Source organism: Paramisgurnus dabryanus, chromosome 1 (genome assembly GCF_030506205.2).
Source record: "Paramisgurnus dabryanus chromosome 1, PD_genome_1.1, whole genome shotgun sequence".
NCBI lineage: Eukaryota > Metazoa > Chordata > Actinopteri > Cypriniformes > Cobitidae > Paramisgurnus > Paramisgurnus dabryanus.
This window is the reverse complement of record NC_133337.1, coordinates 34,713,360-34,726,046: the sequence shown is the minus strand read 5'-3', so window position 1 is coordinate 34,726,046 and position 12,687 is coordinate 34,713,360. Positions and strand designations below refer to the sequence as shown.

Sequence of the window (12,687 nt, the reverse complement as noted above, 5' to 3'; positions counted from 1 at the left end):
GTTTATGCATTATTCATTTTTGGTTTATTTCGCAGCTGATGAGTGGATACTTTCTAATAAAGAGCTGACAGATAAAACAAGGTACACTATAACCGGTCTGCCGGTGGATGCCAGGATCTTTGTGCGTGTAAAGGCCATTAATAAGGCTGGTGCCAGTCCACCCAAAACCACCCAACACGCTATAACTGTGAAAGAGGTCATTGGTGAGCTGCCACTGCCTTTCAAAATACATTTAAATGACTTCTAATATAAAATCTCAGAACTATTTGATTATCCATCTGTTTGATTATCCAAAATGTTTATTCAGGTTAAAATTTATCTTTGTTCATTCGTCAGAGCCCCCTAAGATTCGCATACCTCGACACTTAAAGCAGACTTACGTTCGAAAAGTTGGTGAAGTGGTCAATCTTGTTGTGCCATTCGTTGTAAGTCAATATATCAATGTAATGTAATCAAATTCATCACAAAAGTCAGAAAACTTAAAACCGCTTGGTCTTCTTTCTAGGGAAAACCAAGGCCAAAGGTAACCTGGTTGAAGGAGGGTCAGCCTATTGAACAAACCGTCAGCATCCGCAACTCGGACTGCGACACCATCATGTTCATCCGCAAGGCAGAGCGCAAGCACTCTGGGAAATATGAACTGACCGTACAGGTGGACAAGCACGTTGACACGGCCACGGTGGAAATCCAGATAGTCGGTTAGTTTAAAGGCAGACATCTGGGTTTTGGTTTTTTAGTGCCAAATAAATGAATGCCTTAATTTCAAGTTCATTTAGTTCATATTTAAACTTATCATGAAGTTTGATAGTATAGCACAGAGTTTATACCGGTGACTAATAATAATCCCTATCATAAAACCATTATGGCAAAGTATGTTTTTCTAGTTTGCAATGTTACCACCAGTGATGATGAGTTGAATATTCTTCTGGTTTCCAGACCTTCCAGGACCACCACAGGCTGTAAAGATAGAGGAAGTTTGGGGCAACAATGTAGCATTGGACTGGAGCCCACCAAAGGACAATGGAAATGCAGCTATTACAGGCTACACCATCCAGAAAGCTGATAAAAAAACCATGGTCTGAAGATCGATCACCTTATCCTAGTCCCAGACTAAAATGCATGTTTGAGCTGCCTAAATTTAAAAACAACTTGTACTGAAATATCTTAAAGGGATAGTTTGGCCAAAAATGAAATTAAACCGGACGATAAACAAAGGCCTTCTGAGGGTAATCCGTGCCGTTTTGTTGTAGAAAATCCACATTTAAAACTTTATAAACGAAAATAACTAGCTTCCGGTAACGCTGCCATCTTAGACTGCTCTGTATGCAGGAGAGAGTATCAGCGTAGTGTACGCACTTTTCTTAGTGACGTATGACAAATTCGGAAGGCGAGGGCACAGAGCAGCAGCAGAGAAACCTCCGTAAACTGTGTATGCTCTCATCTTGAATGCGGACGCGACTATGATGGCAGCGTTACCGGAAGCTAGTAATTTTTGTTTATAAAGTATGGATATTTCTACAACAACACCATGCGGATTACCCTCAGAAGACCTTTGTTTATCATCGTGGAGCCGATTGAATTTATTTTGTGAAAGATAGATGCACATTTTTTGGACTTGAAGGACGTGGTGGACCCCCGCAACATTACATTTGATTAACTGAAAGATCTAAAACATTTTCCAAAATAACTGAAAATGTGTTTGTCTGAAAAATGATGGACATATGCATCTCGGACGGTTTGGGGGTGAGTAAATCATGGGTTTAATATCATTTTTGGCCGAACTATCCCTTTAACATATATCAGTGCCATTGTTTTGTCTCAGGATACACACCGGTATTGTTTTTTGTAAGATTTGTTTGTAAAAACGACTTAAATGTCCTAATATAACCAAGGCCTAGTACCGGATTAACCTAACCCTGTCCGGAATCCGCCCTATAGTTATCTAACATTGCCTACATTTGGAAAGGATAATATTGCAGTATATATGGTGATAAATAGACTTTTTATTTCACATACATATACATTTTTTATTTTTAATACATATTTTTATTTCTAGATTACATTTTGAGAGATATTGAAAATGTGTACATTCAGTATGTTACCCTGGACCACAAAATAAGTCATAAGTTGCACGACTACTGTATATTTGTAACAAAAGCCAACAATACATTATACATTTTTTATGCCCAAAATCATTATGATATCAAGTAAAGATCATGTTCCATGAAGATATTTGGTAAATTTCCAACCGTAAATGTATAAAAAATGTATTTATCATTAGTAATATGTGTTGCTAAGGACTTCATTTGGACAACTTTTAAAGCAATTTTCTCAATATTTAAATTTTTTGCAAACCCCAATCCAGATTTTCAAATAATTGTATCTCAACCAAATATTGTACTATCTTAAGCCATACATCAATGAAAATCTGAAGCTTTCAGATAATGTATAAATCTCAATTTCAAAAAATTGACTGGTTTTGAGGTCCAGGGTCACAATTGTTGAAAATGTTCTCTCAAATATAGTTAACAAGCGGTCACAAGGTTTGTTTAAGGGTTAGCGGAAATAAAATACCTGATAGTAGGCCAACAATTGACATCTTTGACATTTCACTAATATTGTGTGTGTGTTTCACAGGAGTGGTACACATGTTTGGAGCACTACCATCGTACCTGCGTTGTCGTCTCGGATCTGGTGGTGGGTAATGAGTATTTCTTCAGGATCTTCTCTGAGAACATGGTTGGATTAAGTGAAAGTCCCACACCTACTAAAAACAGCGCTAAGATTGTGAAAGAAGGTAACCAGCAGCTATGTTTTCGCCTCTGTAGGTTATCTGCTTTCAATCTTTTTACTGCAGGGTAGTTTTTGGGTCTGTCCCTTTAAATGCAAATGAGCTGATCGACGGTCGTGGTTGGATAGTGCAGATTAAGGGGCAGTTTTATCCCCTTCTGACATCACAAGGGGAGCCACATTTCAATTACCTATTTTTTCACAAGCTTGCAGAGAATGGTTTACCAAAACTAAGTTACTGGGTTAATCTTTTTCACAGTTTCTAGGTTGATAGAAGCACTGGGAAACCAATTATAGCGCCTAAACATGGAAAAAGTCAGATTTTCATGATATGTCCCCTTTAAAGCTGCAAGACTGATTATTTGTTTCGGAAACCACTAATAAAATGACAGACAAAAGTCAAAAATGACAGAAGTAAATGTGCATTTCTGTGAAATAACTTGTCTAAGGCACTGTTTACACCTGGTAAATTTTGGTTCATCGGATAACAAGCAGACGATGCTAAATACCGGTGTAAAAAAGGTTTTATGCTTGTCCCTCGAAAACCATTTTAACATTGACAGGTACTTTTTATATATCATTGACATTATTAGGCATCTTTTTTTTTATAATTATTTTTTGGGCCATTTTTTGCCGTTATTGATAGACAGTAGTTGTAGGAGACGACAGGAAAGTAGAGGGTGGAGAGAGAGGTATGGGGTCGGCAAAGGACATCGAGCCGGGATTCGAACTCGGGTCGCCGGAAGTGCGTTTGCACCATATGTCGGAGCGCTGCCCACTACGCCATTGGCTCCGACTATTAGGCATCATTTTATTATTTCATTTTACTAGGCTACTCACAATTTCAAGATCATCTGCACTTTATAGATGTGAAATTGAGGCGTACATGCATTTTCTGTGCAATGATCATTATTTTAGTACGATTTCTACGCAGTATTTTGTAAATGAGGACCCTGGTGTAAAAGCTATGACTCAAACAAGCTTCAAAAGCTTTCCATGATAAATCTCTGTTCCTGTCTCACTCTTCATCCTCCTCTTCCCTTTGCTCTCTCGATCAGGCCTGCAGCTGAAAAACCCACAGTACAATGACCACGACTTCAGCGAGGCACCCATTTTCACTCAGCCGCTCATCGACACCTGCGCTATCGCCGGGTACAACGCATCCCTCAACTGCAGCGTGCGTGCTAACCCTAGGGTAGGTTACTCACAGAAAACACTACAAAGGGTATTTTGTGTTATCAAATGCTTCCTCTACAAGGTAAGTCGGCATTTTTATGGAATGTTAGGGTCAGAAAGCATGCATACAGTATATAATATATATATATATCCTATATTGTTAATAACCTTGTACAGAGAGAGTTATTCACATCTCAACAAAGCAAAGGGTCTGTTGCATGTATCACGCTCTCGCTTTCAAGTCTTTCATTTTTTTGGACACCAACCATGTGCTCACGGCTTTACACCTGTAGTCGGTTCTTTGTGACCAGCTGCAAATACCGCAGCGGGTTTAACAGCACCTGCTGTCTACAATCTTTGACTATATACATAGACACACATGTGATCTCAACATAAAAGAACGTGAGGGACTTATGCATGTGCTATTACAAATACTTAATTGTTTGTATCTTCTTGTATCTCCTTCTCCATCCAGCCTAAAGTGACCTGGATGAAAAACAGGATCATCATTTTAGACGACCCACGTTACCGCATGTTTGCCAATCAGGGCGTGTGCACGCTTGAGATCCGCAAACCAGGCCCATTTGATGGAGGCGTGTACGCCTGCAGGGCAGTCAATGACCTCGGAGAGGCTCAGGTGGAATGCAAACTAGATGTCAAAGGTTAGTCTATGGACTAAAATCGTCATATTTATATATGCATACATCATCCTAGGAACAAAAGCATGAGCTCCAACCAGACAAAATATATAGTGATAAACATTTTATTTGGCCGGATTACATCCAACTTTCATTTATAATGAGTAATATCACTGTTGATCTTAATATAAAGATCAAACAGGAAGCTAACCAACTACTGTGATAACTCAATTAATTTCATTTAATACAATGTGTTGTCTGGAAACAAAAAAAGGAACATGTGCCATTCAGATTTAGACATGTATACATTTGGTACAAATATGTACCTCTGAGGTATTAATAATGTATTCTTGCAACCAATATGTACCTCTTAGGTACTAATATCTACATCTGAGATAGTAAAGTACCTCTAAGGTACTAATAAGTACTCTTAGTAACGATATTTACCTCTGAAGTCCTAATAAGTCAGGGAACTACACTAACCTATTCCACTGGTGGCACTTGCGCTACCAACTTTTTCAGTTACTTGCGCAAAATATGATTTGGTCGCACACATTTTTTTCAAGTTAAATTAAGGCGCTCTGGATAATAATGAACAATAATGAAACTGTATTGCATACAGATATGCTTTTTATTTTACTTGCCATCTTTTAAACCACATGCCTTCTTGTTTTCTTAAACGTTGCATTGTTTCCCACAGATCTGAAATTTACTTGTGGTGGTAGCCGGTCATTACCGACTGACAAATAATGACCTACTATACATGTGACGAAGAACTAATAATGTGTGACACAACACAATACAATACTGATTTATTGAAAATTAATATTAATTTCACATTATATTTCATTAATCTAACCACCCCAAACTTTCTTTGGCTGACACTGTTTGTCAAAGCACCACGAAAACACTTAGGGCCCTATCTTGCACCCAGCGCAATTGACTTTGTCAGTGACGCATGTATCATTCGTATTTTGCGCCGGCGCACAGCGGGGTTTTTCCCTCCACAGATGCACGTCAGCAAACTAGGGAATGAACTTGCGCTCCCTGGGCGGTTCAGCGCAAAAAGGAGGCGTGTTGCGGCGCAAACCATCCCTGATGCTATTTTGCAGTTTCAAAAAACAATTGCGCTACTAACCAAAAAAAACTAGTCTAAAGTCAGTGGCGCGTTGCGCGTGGTTCATTATGCTATTTTAAGGGCGCATGCTTGACCATAATGTATAGCGTGCACAACGCGCATACACTTTGCTTATCTAATCTACACAGATGCAACAGTTATTTTTGCAAATCATAAATTGTTACACTTAAAAATATTAATACACGAGATATGGGGAATCATAGTGGTGAGCATTGTGGTGATAGTTTTTATTTATTCTCATGCAAATAACGATTAAAATATTTTCATAAGTTTGTTGTGTGGCTGTATTACGTTTATTTTATGTAAATAATAGTTAAAATGTTTTCATAAGAAACCTTAATGTATATGAACTTGATTTGTAAGAGTACTTTGGGGTTGGACCTTGCTTGCGTTTCTTGGGTCCGATTTCAAAGCCCCCAAACCCTTTCAGCGGTGAGGGTGGACGCAGCGATGTCCTCTGCTGGCGTCAAGTCCTGAGGCAGATCCACCTCCCGTTACACGGCGTGCCCGATTTATGCTGGCAAGCGTGGGATTCCCCCGTACAAGGACGTCGGTCTCCTCGGCTGTGAACCGCTCCTGGCGTGCGCCTGGTAAATCCGTCATAATAATAGCAACCCGCCATGGAACTTGCGCCCTTGCGTTTAAAGGGAATGTTGGCTAGCGTTCTGATTGGTTTATTTGACGTTACGCCCAAACCACACCTATGAATAATGAACCTACTTCAGACCAACCCCTTATTGATTTGCGCCCGGCGCAAGAGTTATTTCTCACGCCGGGAAAATAGCAACAGCGCCCAAGATCCGCCCACAAACTTACTTGCGCGTTGCGCTTCGCACTTGCGTTTCAGATCGTTAAAATAGAGCCCTTACTGTTTTTGCACTGATATATGAAGCAATTAGACCCCTTTTATCAAACTCAATATAATACAATACTATGTATAGTATATTAATAGACAGTGCAGGTCTATAGATTATAAATGTGACTGATGTTATGATGGTTATAATTTCTATTAGATGGGCACTTTTACTGCTTATTTTCTATCTTTCTATTTCTCTCTTGCTGACTAAAAAAGCTTAATCCACTCATTATTTCAGATTTAAATGTCTACTTGCTGTCCCGATGACAGACTTTACATTGCTTTGCGTTTTTATATCCCGGGTCAGCTTAAGCTTTGCTCGTTCAGTGCAACATGGGCTTGACATTAGCACTGCTTTTTTGCTACAATCTCTGTGCAAACTTTTTAAATATGGATATGGTTTTAGAAAAGATATAGTTAATTAATAATAAGATTATTTAAAAAATGTGAGAAAGAAAATGCAGCGCGTGGTCGTAACAAGAACCATCGCCATAGAAACCGGAGGTACGCTGAAACTGCACTCGAACTTTAGCGCGGTAGCGCTCATGGCCGTTTTCCGATCGACTCGGGTTATACACACAATATTAATCAGACTTGGGACCCAAAGTAATTGAACTAGGACCTAACCGGACCCGACTGACCATTTAAAATATAAACCCGGAACCATACGGGTCCCGCATCCTCAGTGAAGAAAGACTAAAACATTAGGTAGCACATTTGCGACCCATTAAAAATTACGGTCGCAATGACAGTTCAAAAGGTCGCATATGCGACCATTTTGGTCGCAGTGAAGTTCCCTGCTAATAAGTACCCCTGATGTACTCATAAATACCCCTGAGGTACTAATAAGTACCCCTGAGGTACTAATAAGTACTCTTGGTACCAATGTGTACCTCTGAGGTACTCATAAGTACCCCTGATGTACTCATAAGTACCCCTGATGTACTCATAAGTACCCCTGAGGTACTAATAAGTACTCTTGGTACCAATATGTACCTCTGAGGTACTAATAAGTACTCTTGGTACCAATATGTACCCCTGAGGTACTAATAAGTACTCTTGGTACCCATATGTACCTCTGAGGCACTAATAAGTACCCCAGATGTACTCATAAGTACCCCTGAGGTAATAATAAGTACTGTTGGTACTAATATGTACCTCTGAGGTACTAATAAGTAGTCTTGGTACCAATATGTACCTCTGAGGTACTAATAAGTACTCTTGGTACCAATACAGTATGTACAGTTCAATATGTACAGTATTGCCATGTTTTTTTGACAGTGTGACTGCTTCATTTTTTTAAATATGAATCTGTTTCCATTTATAGCATTAAATAGAGCTGACATAAAATCCCTTTTTTTTAAACCTGATGTTTCTTATTATCCCAGCTTGAATTTTAAAAATATTTCAAGAAGCATCTTGCATTCTCCAAAGGAATCAATTAAATCTGACCTTCTTTAGGCTATAGAAAAATGAACATTTCCAATGTCAAACATTTGCTTACATAAGGTTATTGACCTACACTGTAATCATGCATTGTAAAAAAGATTTGTTTGTTCAACTTAAAATAGTAAATGTTCATGCTGCCTTAACATTTTGAGTTAATTTTACTTAAAAATATTTGTTATATATATATATATATATATAGCGTTAACTAATATGTTTAAGTTGAATTTACTAAAAATGTTAAGGCAGCATGAACACTTAAAGTGAGCATCTATTTGTTTCAGTTTTTTAAATCTTAAAAATGTGTTTATTTTTTTCATTTGTACTCCAACCCTACTGTATTTAAATATTCATAAATGTACTTTTATCTTAATCATAATACTGTACAATGCTTACATTGCACAAGAACTTTATTGTTTATCGATGAACGTATAGAAACCAAGTCCTTTAGTCTCCAGTCTATAAATATAATACCAACTGACTATTGTGTTGTTTTATTTTCAGAATGTTTTTCTGTCTCCTGTGAGTTATACCGTTTATACAGCTGTGATCTCTCACAGCAAGATGGGATCATATCAATATGTTGATATTTCACCAGACATAACTGGCACACTTTGGATTTGCTGCATGCTGTTGCAAATTTCCAAAGCAATCCCATCTCACCGCACCGCTGTACCACAAATCCCATAATGCACCACAGCATATCAAGAGTATCATTCCCATCACATATTGTTAAGCACATGTTGTTAAGGTCGGCAGAAAGCACTAAATCTGACACCAGTATTTGCATATTGCATCATGTTGTATCGCATCACAACGTCTCTCATACTCCGTCATACCTTGCCATACTGCTGTGCTTCCTTTTTAGTAGTCTACTGTTTCCTGTGGTACACCCTTTAACTCTTTCATGTTAAATCTGTAATGACTAAGTCAGCGATGTACCCTCAAGCTTACATAACTCCCTCATGTAAACTTTGGTTTTAATCCTTATCTTCTTTTCTCCCCTATAGCCATCACACAGGAATAGTTACTGTGTTGTTCTCATTCAAGGTAAGCTTTCATATGGTTTCGGGCATATGAAGCTTATATTCTCATTCATTCTGCATCTCTTGGTTGCCAATAATTCTGCTTTCGCTCTTTGCTCGTGTGTGACGCTACAATACAACTATTTTATTTCAGAATTGTAAATATTTCACAGGAACTCCAAGCTTGTACGAGATAAAGGAGTTGCTCAGAATGTGTACTTTGCATGCTTTTCTCAAAGCGAGTTTGAGTTAGGCTCATTTTGCATATGAAGCATCACAGTATTGAATGATATTTATAAAGACAACATAATTTATGAGCTAGTACATCAAAATGTGTTTAAAACTATCTCCTTACCCAGAATCACAACACTAAACCCTGAAATATTGTTTTCAATTTCAGCTGTTGGGAATGAAAAAATAATAATAATAATTTGTCCACATACAGCAAGTAATTTTACATTTAGAACAGAGATGGTGAAAGGTCACGTAATATGCAATTTTTTTAAAGTTATAAATTTATTATACCATGTTGACATTTTAAATGTATAAACATACAATATATCAAATGAAAGAATATACCCTCTGCTTTAAAAAAAGTTTCATCCTATCTTCTTTGTTCTCTTTTTATCACCTCTCAAATAAGGGTAGGACTTCTGTTAGAGATCAAATTTAAATTGATGATCAAAGCATACACAAAGTTTTTACTGTTTTTGGATCAGTGGATGCTTTACTGTTTTATAAGCTGTGTAAGAGCGCCACCTAGTGGATAATTGAAGAAATAACTCGCAGGGAAGCGTTTTCTCTTAAATGACGAGATAACTCGTCAATGGCAGTGAAAGAGTTAAACGCAAATGAGCTGCTGCTTCCCTCCCCCTTCACCTTTATCATACCAGAACATTTTAATAAGACCTTACTTCATTGGTCATAATGAATGTGTGATAATGAATTATGTAAAGAAGATTTAAAATAGAAATTATGACCTAAGTGTGGTCTTTAAGGGTTGTGGGCGGGGCCTGCGCAAAGTGACATCAGTTTGCACAGAAACGCATGTCCCAAAACAGCTTGTCCCATGAGACAAGGTTTTTACTGGGATTTAAAAATAGTAATGGGCAGGCGACACATATTTGTGTTCAAACAACATATAAAAATAATTTTGTTCATATTAGGTGACCTTTTAAACATCAAGCTCAATGTTAATGTTTTATCTATAGTGACTTCCATTCCACAAAAGGCTTGCAGAGATATGAATGCACTTACTGCCTCGAAATTTGTGCTGCGCCTGCCGAACAACCTGTTCCGATTTCATTCTCATCTTTCCCTCCCCTGTCTGTTTTTTATGTCTCTTCCTCTTTTTTGCTTTAATTTCTGCATATGTTTTGAAGAACAAATTTAGATTTTTGACAACTGACAAGGTTCGCGCTGATTTGGCCTGCTGTGCACTGACTGAGCTTTTACGGTCTCTGTTTTTTTGTCTTCCAAACCAACAAAATCATTTTTTTTTCGTATCTTTTCTCTCATCTGCTTAATTTCTCTCCTCTTTTTAGGAGGTTTTACATTCTATGAGCTGATGAAGCGAGGCGTTCCCTTACATCTCATTAATAAATACATGATTGAGTCCTCTGGGTCAGAGAAGAAAGGATCCAAATGATGGCTGATTCACACAATGATTACCCAGAATTCCCTGTCACTATTACCAATTATGGCACTGACAATGTGTCTAAATTCAGGCATGGTCTGCTGTGTCAGACATGGAACTATAGTTATCATAAAAAAGTATTTTTATCACCAATTCTGTCTGTCACTGTGGTATCATGTGTGGTATAAGATGTGTTTTAAGAAGTGCCATTGAATCTCAAATGCATGCCTATAGTAAATTGGGTTTAGCTTCAAAATATATCACACATTGGCATTTTATTGTTTGAAAGACATAGAGCATACAGATACAGCACAGTTGTAGGGATGTGGTTAATTTATGTTTTTTCTTTCTTTCTGGGTTTTCAAAGAGAAGGGTGGATCACATACAGCACACGTATAGATTTGTTGATTCTGTTTTTTTCCTTTATCTCGTCTCGTCTGTTTGATTTTTTTTCTCTTTTGCAATCCCTTATCTTCATTCTGTGATGAATGTATTGGAACTATTCTCTGTGCAATTCAACAGTCACTTACTGTAGATCTGATTCTGATGTCAGATGGGAGATGTTGCAGAAGATGATGTGTCTTGACAATACGTACATGTTACATTTAGCATGACTGGGTTAAATAAATGTATCTGTATGAAGAAACACTTGTTTCGTTTTTATATGCAAAGATGTGAATGATGGAAAAGAATTATAGTAGTAGTGGTTTGAGACCAAAATCCATATTTTTGGTAAAAAAACAAGTTGTGTAAATGTCTAAGTATGTAAACAATTTGTAAAATCAGTCAATAAAAATCAAAACAGAATAGTTGAACTATGATCCTGTTTGAAACAGGTAAACATTTGTTCCTCACTTATAAAACCAAACACTAGTCGATATTGTTATACTTTCTGGGCAAAAATGCCCAAATAAGGGATAGATTAGGATAACTAAAACACTATTTGACAGGTGTCAGTCAAAACCTGCTTAAATCCCTACACTGTAAAAATAAACCCTTGTTGCACTTAAAATTTTAAGTTTAAACAACTTGACTAATCAAATAATTTTACATTTTTTGACTAGTAAGGAGTTGGTATAAATGTAAAAAAGAATTTATTAAGAATTTGTTAAAATAACTTATTAATTCAAGTTGTTTAAACATTTAAGTGCAACAAGATTTTTTTTACAGTATAAAGTTAAATTTGCCACAATAAACCATGGTTTCATTATAATAACGTACTGTTTTGATTGGTAAAACTATTATGTTTTATGGTCCATTTGGGAGTTTGACTATAGTGTTTTTTATGGTAAATTTTAAATGTGTATAGTTAGTATGTTATGGTAAGTAATGTATTTATTACAATATTCTGTAGCATTAGCTATAGTGATAAACTGTAGTAAGCCCTTTAAAATACTTTAATATTTACTATGATTATGTTTAAAAACACTATAGCATCTGTGAATTGTACAATACACATTATTAAAAAATATTTTTGCGCTTACATTTTTAGGTTTAAACAACTTGAATTAAAGGTGCAGTGTGTAAATTTTAGAGGCATCTAGTGGTGAGGTTGCGAATTGCAACCAACGGCTCAGTCCACTGCTCACCCCTCGCTTTTGAAACACATAGAGAAGCTACGGTAGCCGCCACCGGAAAAACATGTCATCGTCAGAGACAACTTAGTAAAAAAAGTTTGTCCGTTAAGGGCTTTTGTAGAAACACGGCGGCACAAAATGACGACTTCCATGTAAGGGGACCCTCGATGTTTGTAGATAAAAACGTCTCATTCTAAGGTAATAAAAACATAGCGGTTCATTATAAAAAGGTCTTTATACACCCCTAATGATATGGTTTTGTATATTATTTTGCATTTCTGTCAAGAGATCCTTCTAAAATTTACACACTGCACCTTTAATAAGTAATTTTGCTATGAATTATAAAAAATAAAGTTGTAAGAACTTAAGCCCATTCAAATTTATTTTTTATTCCTACAACTCATC

At 37.0% G+C, this 12,687-nt stretch overlaps 1 protein-coding gene across 1 annotated transcript in view; it reads left to right on the top strand.

The window, feature by feature from the left end:
- mybpc1 (myosin binding protein C1) overlaps positions 1-11,351 on the top strand; it is a 44,016-nt gene extending 32,665 nt beyond the window's left edge. Inside the window, exons 25-32 of the mRNA XM_073814738.1 lie at positions 36-203; positions 337-425; positions 506-698; positions 937-1,076; positions 2,638-2,797; positions 3,849-3,985; positions 4,442-4,628; positions 10,614-11,351. Coding sequence (XP_073670839.1) covers positions 36-203; positions 337-425; positions 506-698; positions 937-1,076; positions 2,638-2,797; positions 3,849-3,985; positions 4,442-4,628; positions 10,614-10,717 — 1,178 coding nt within the window. The 3' untranslated portion in view covers positions 10,718-11,351. The remainder of the gene's footprint in view (positions 1-35; positions 204-336; positions 426-505; positions 699-936; positions 1,077-2,637; positions 2,798-3,848; positions 3,986-4,441; positions 4,629-10,613) is intronic.
- The last annotated feature ends 1,336 nt before the right edge of the window (positions 11,352-12,687 follow it).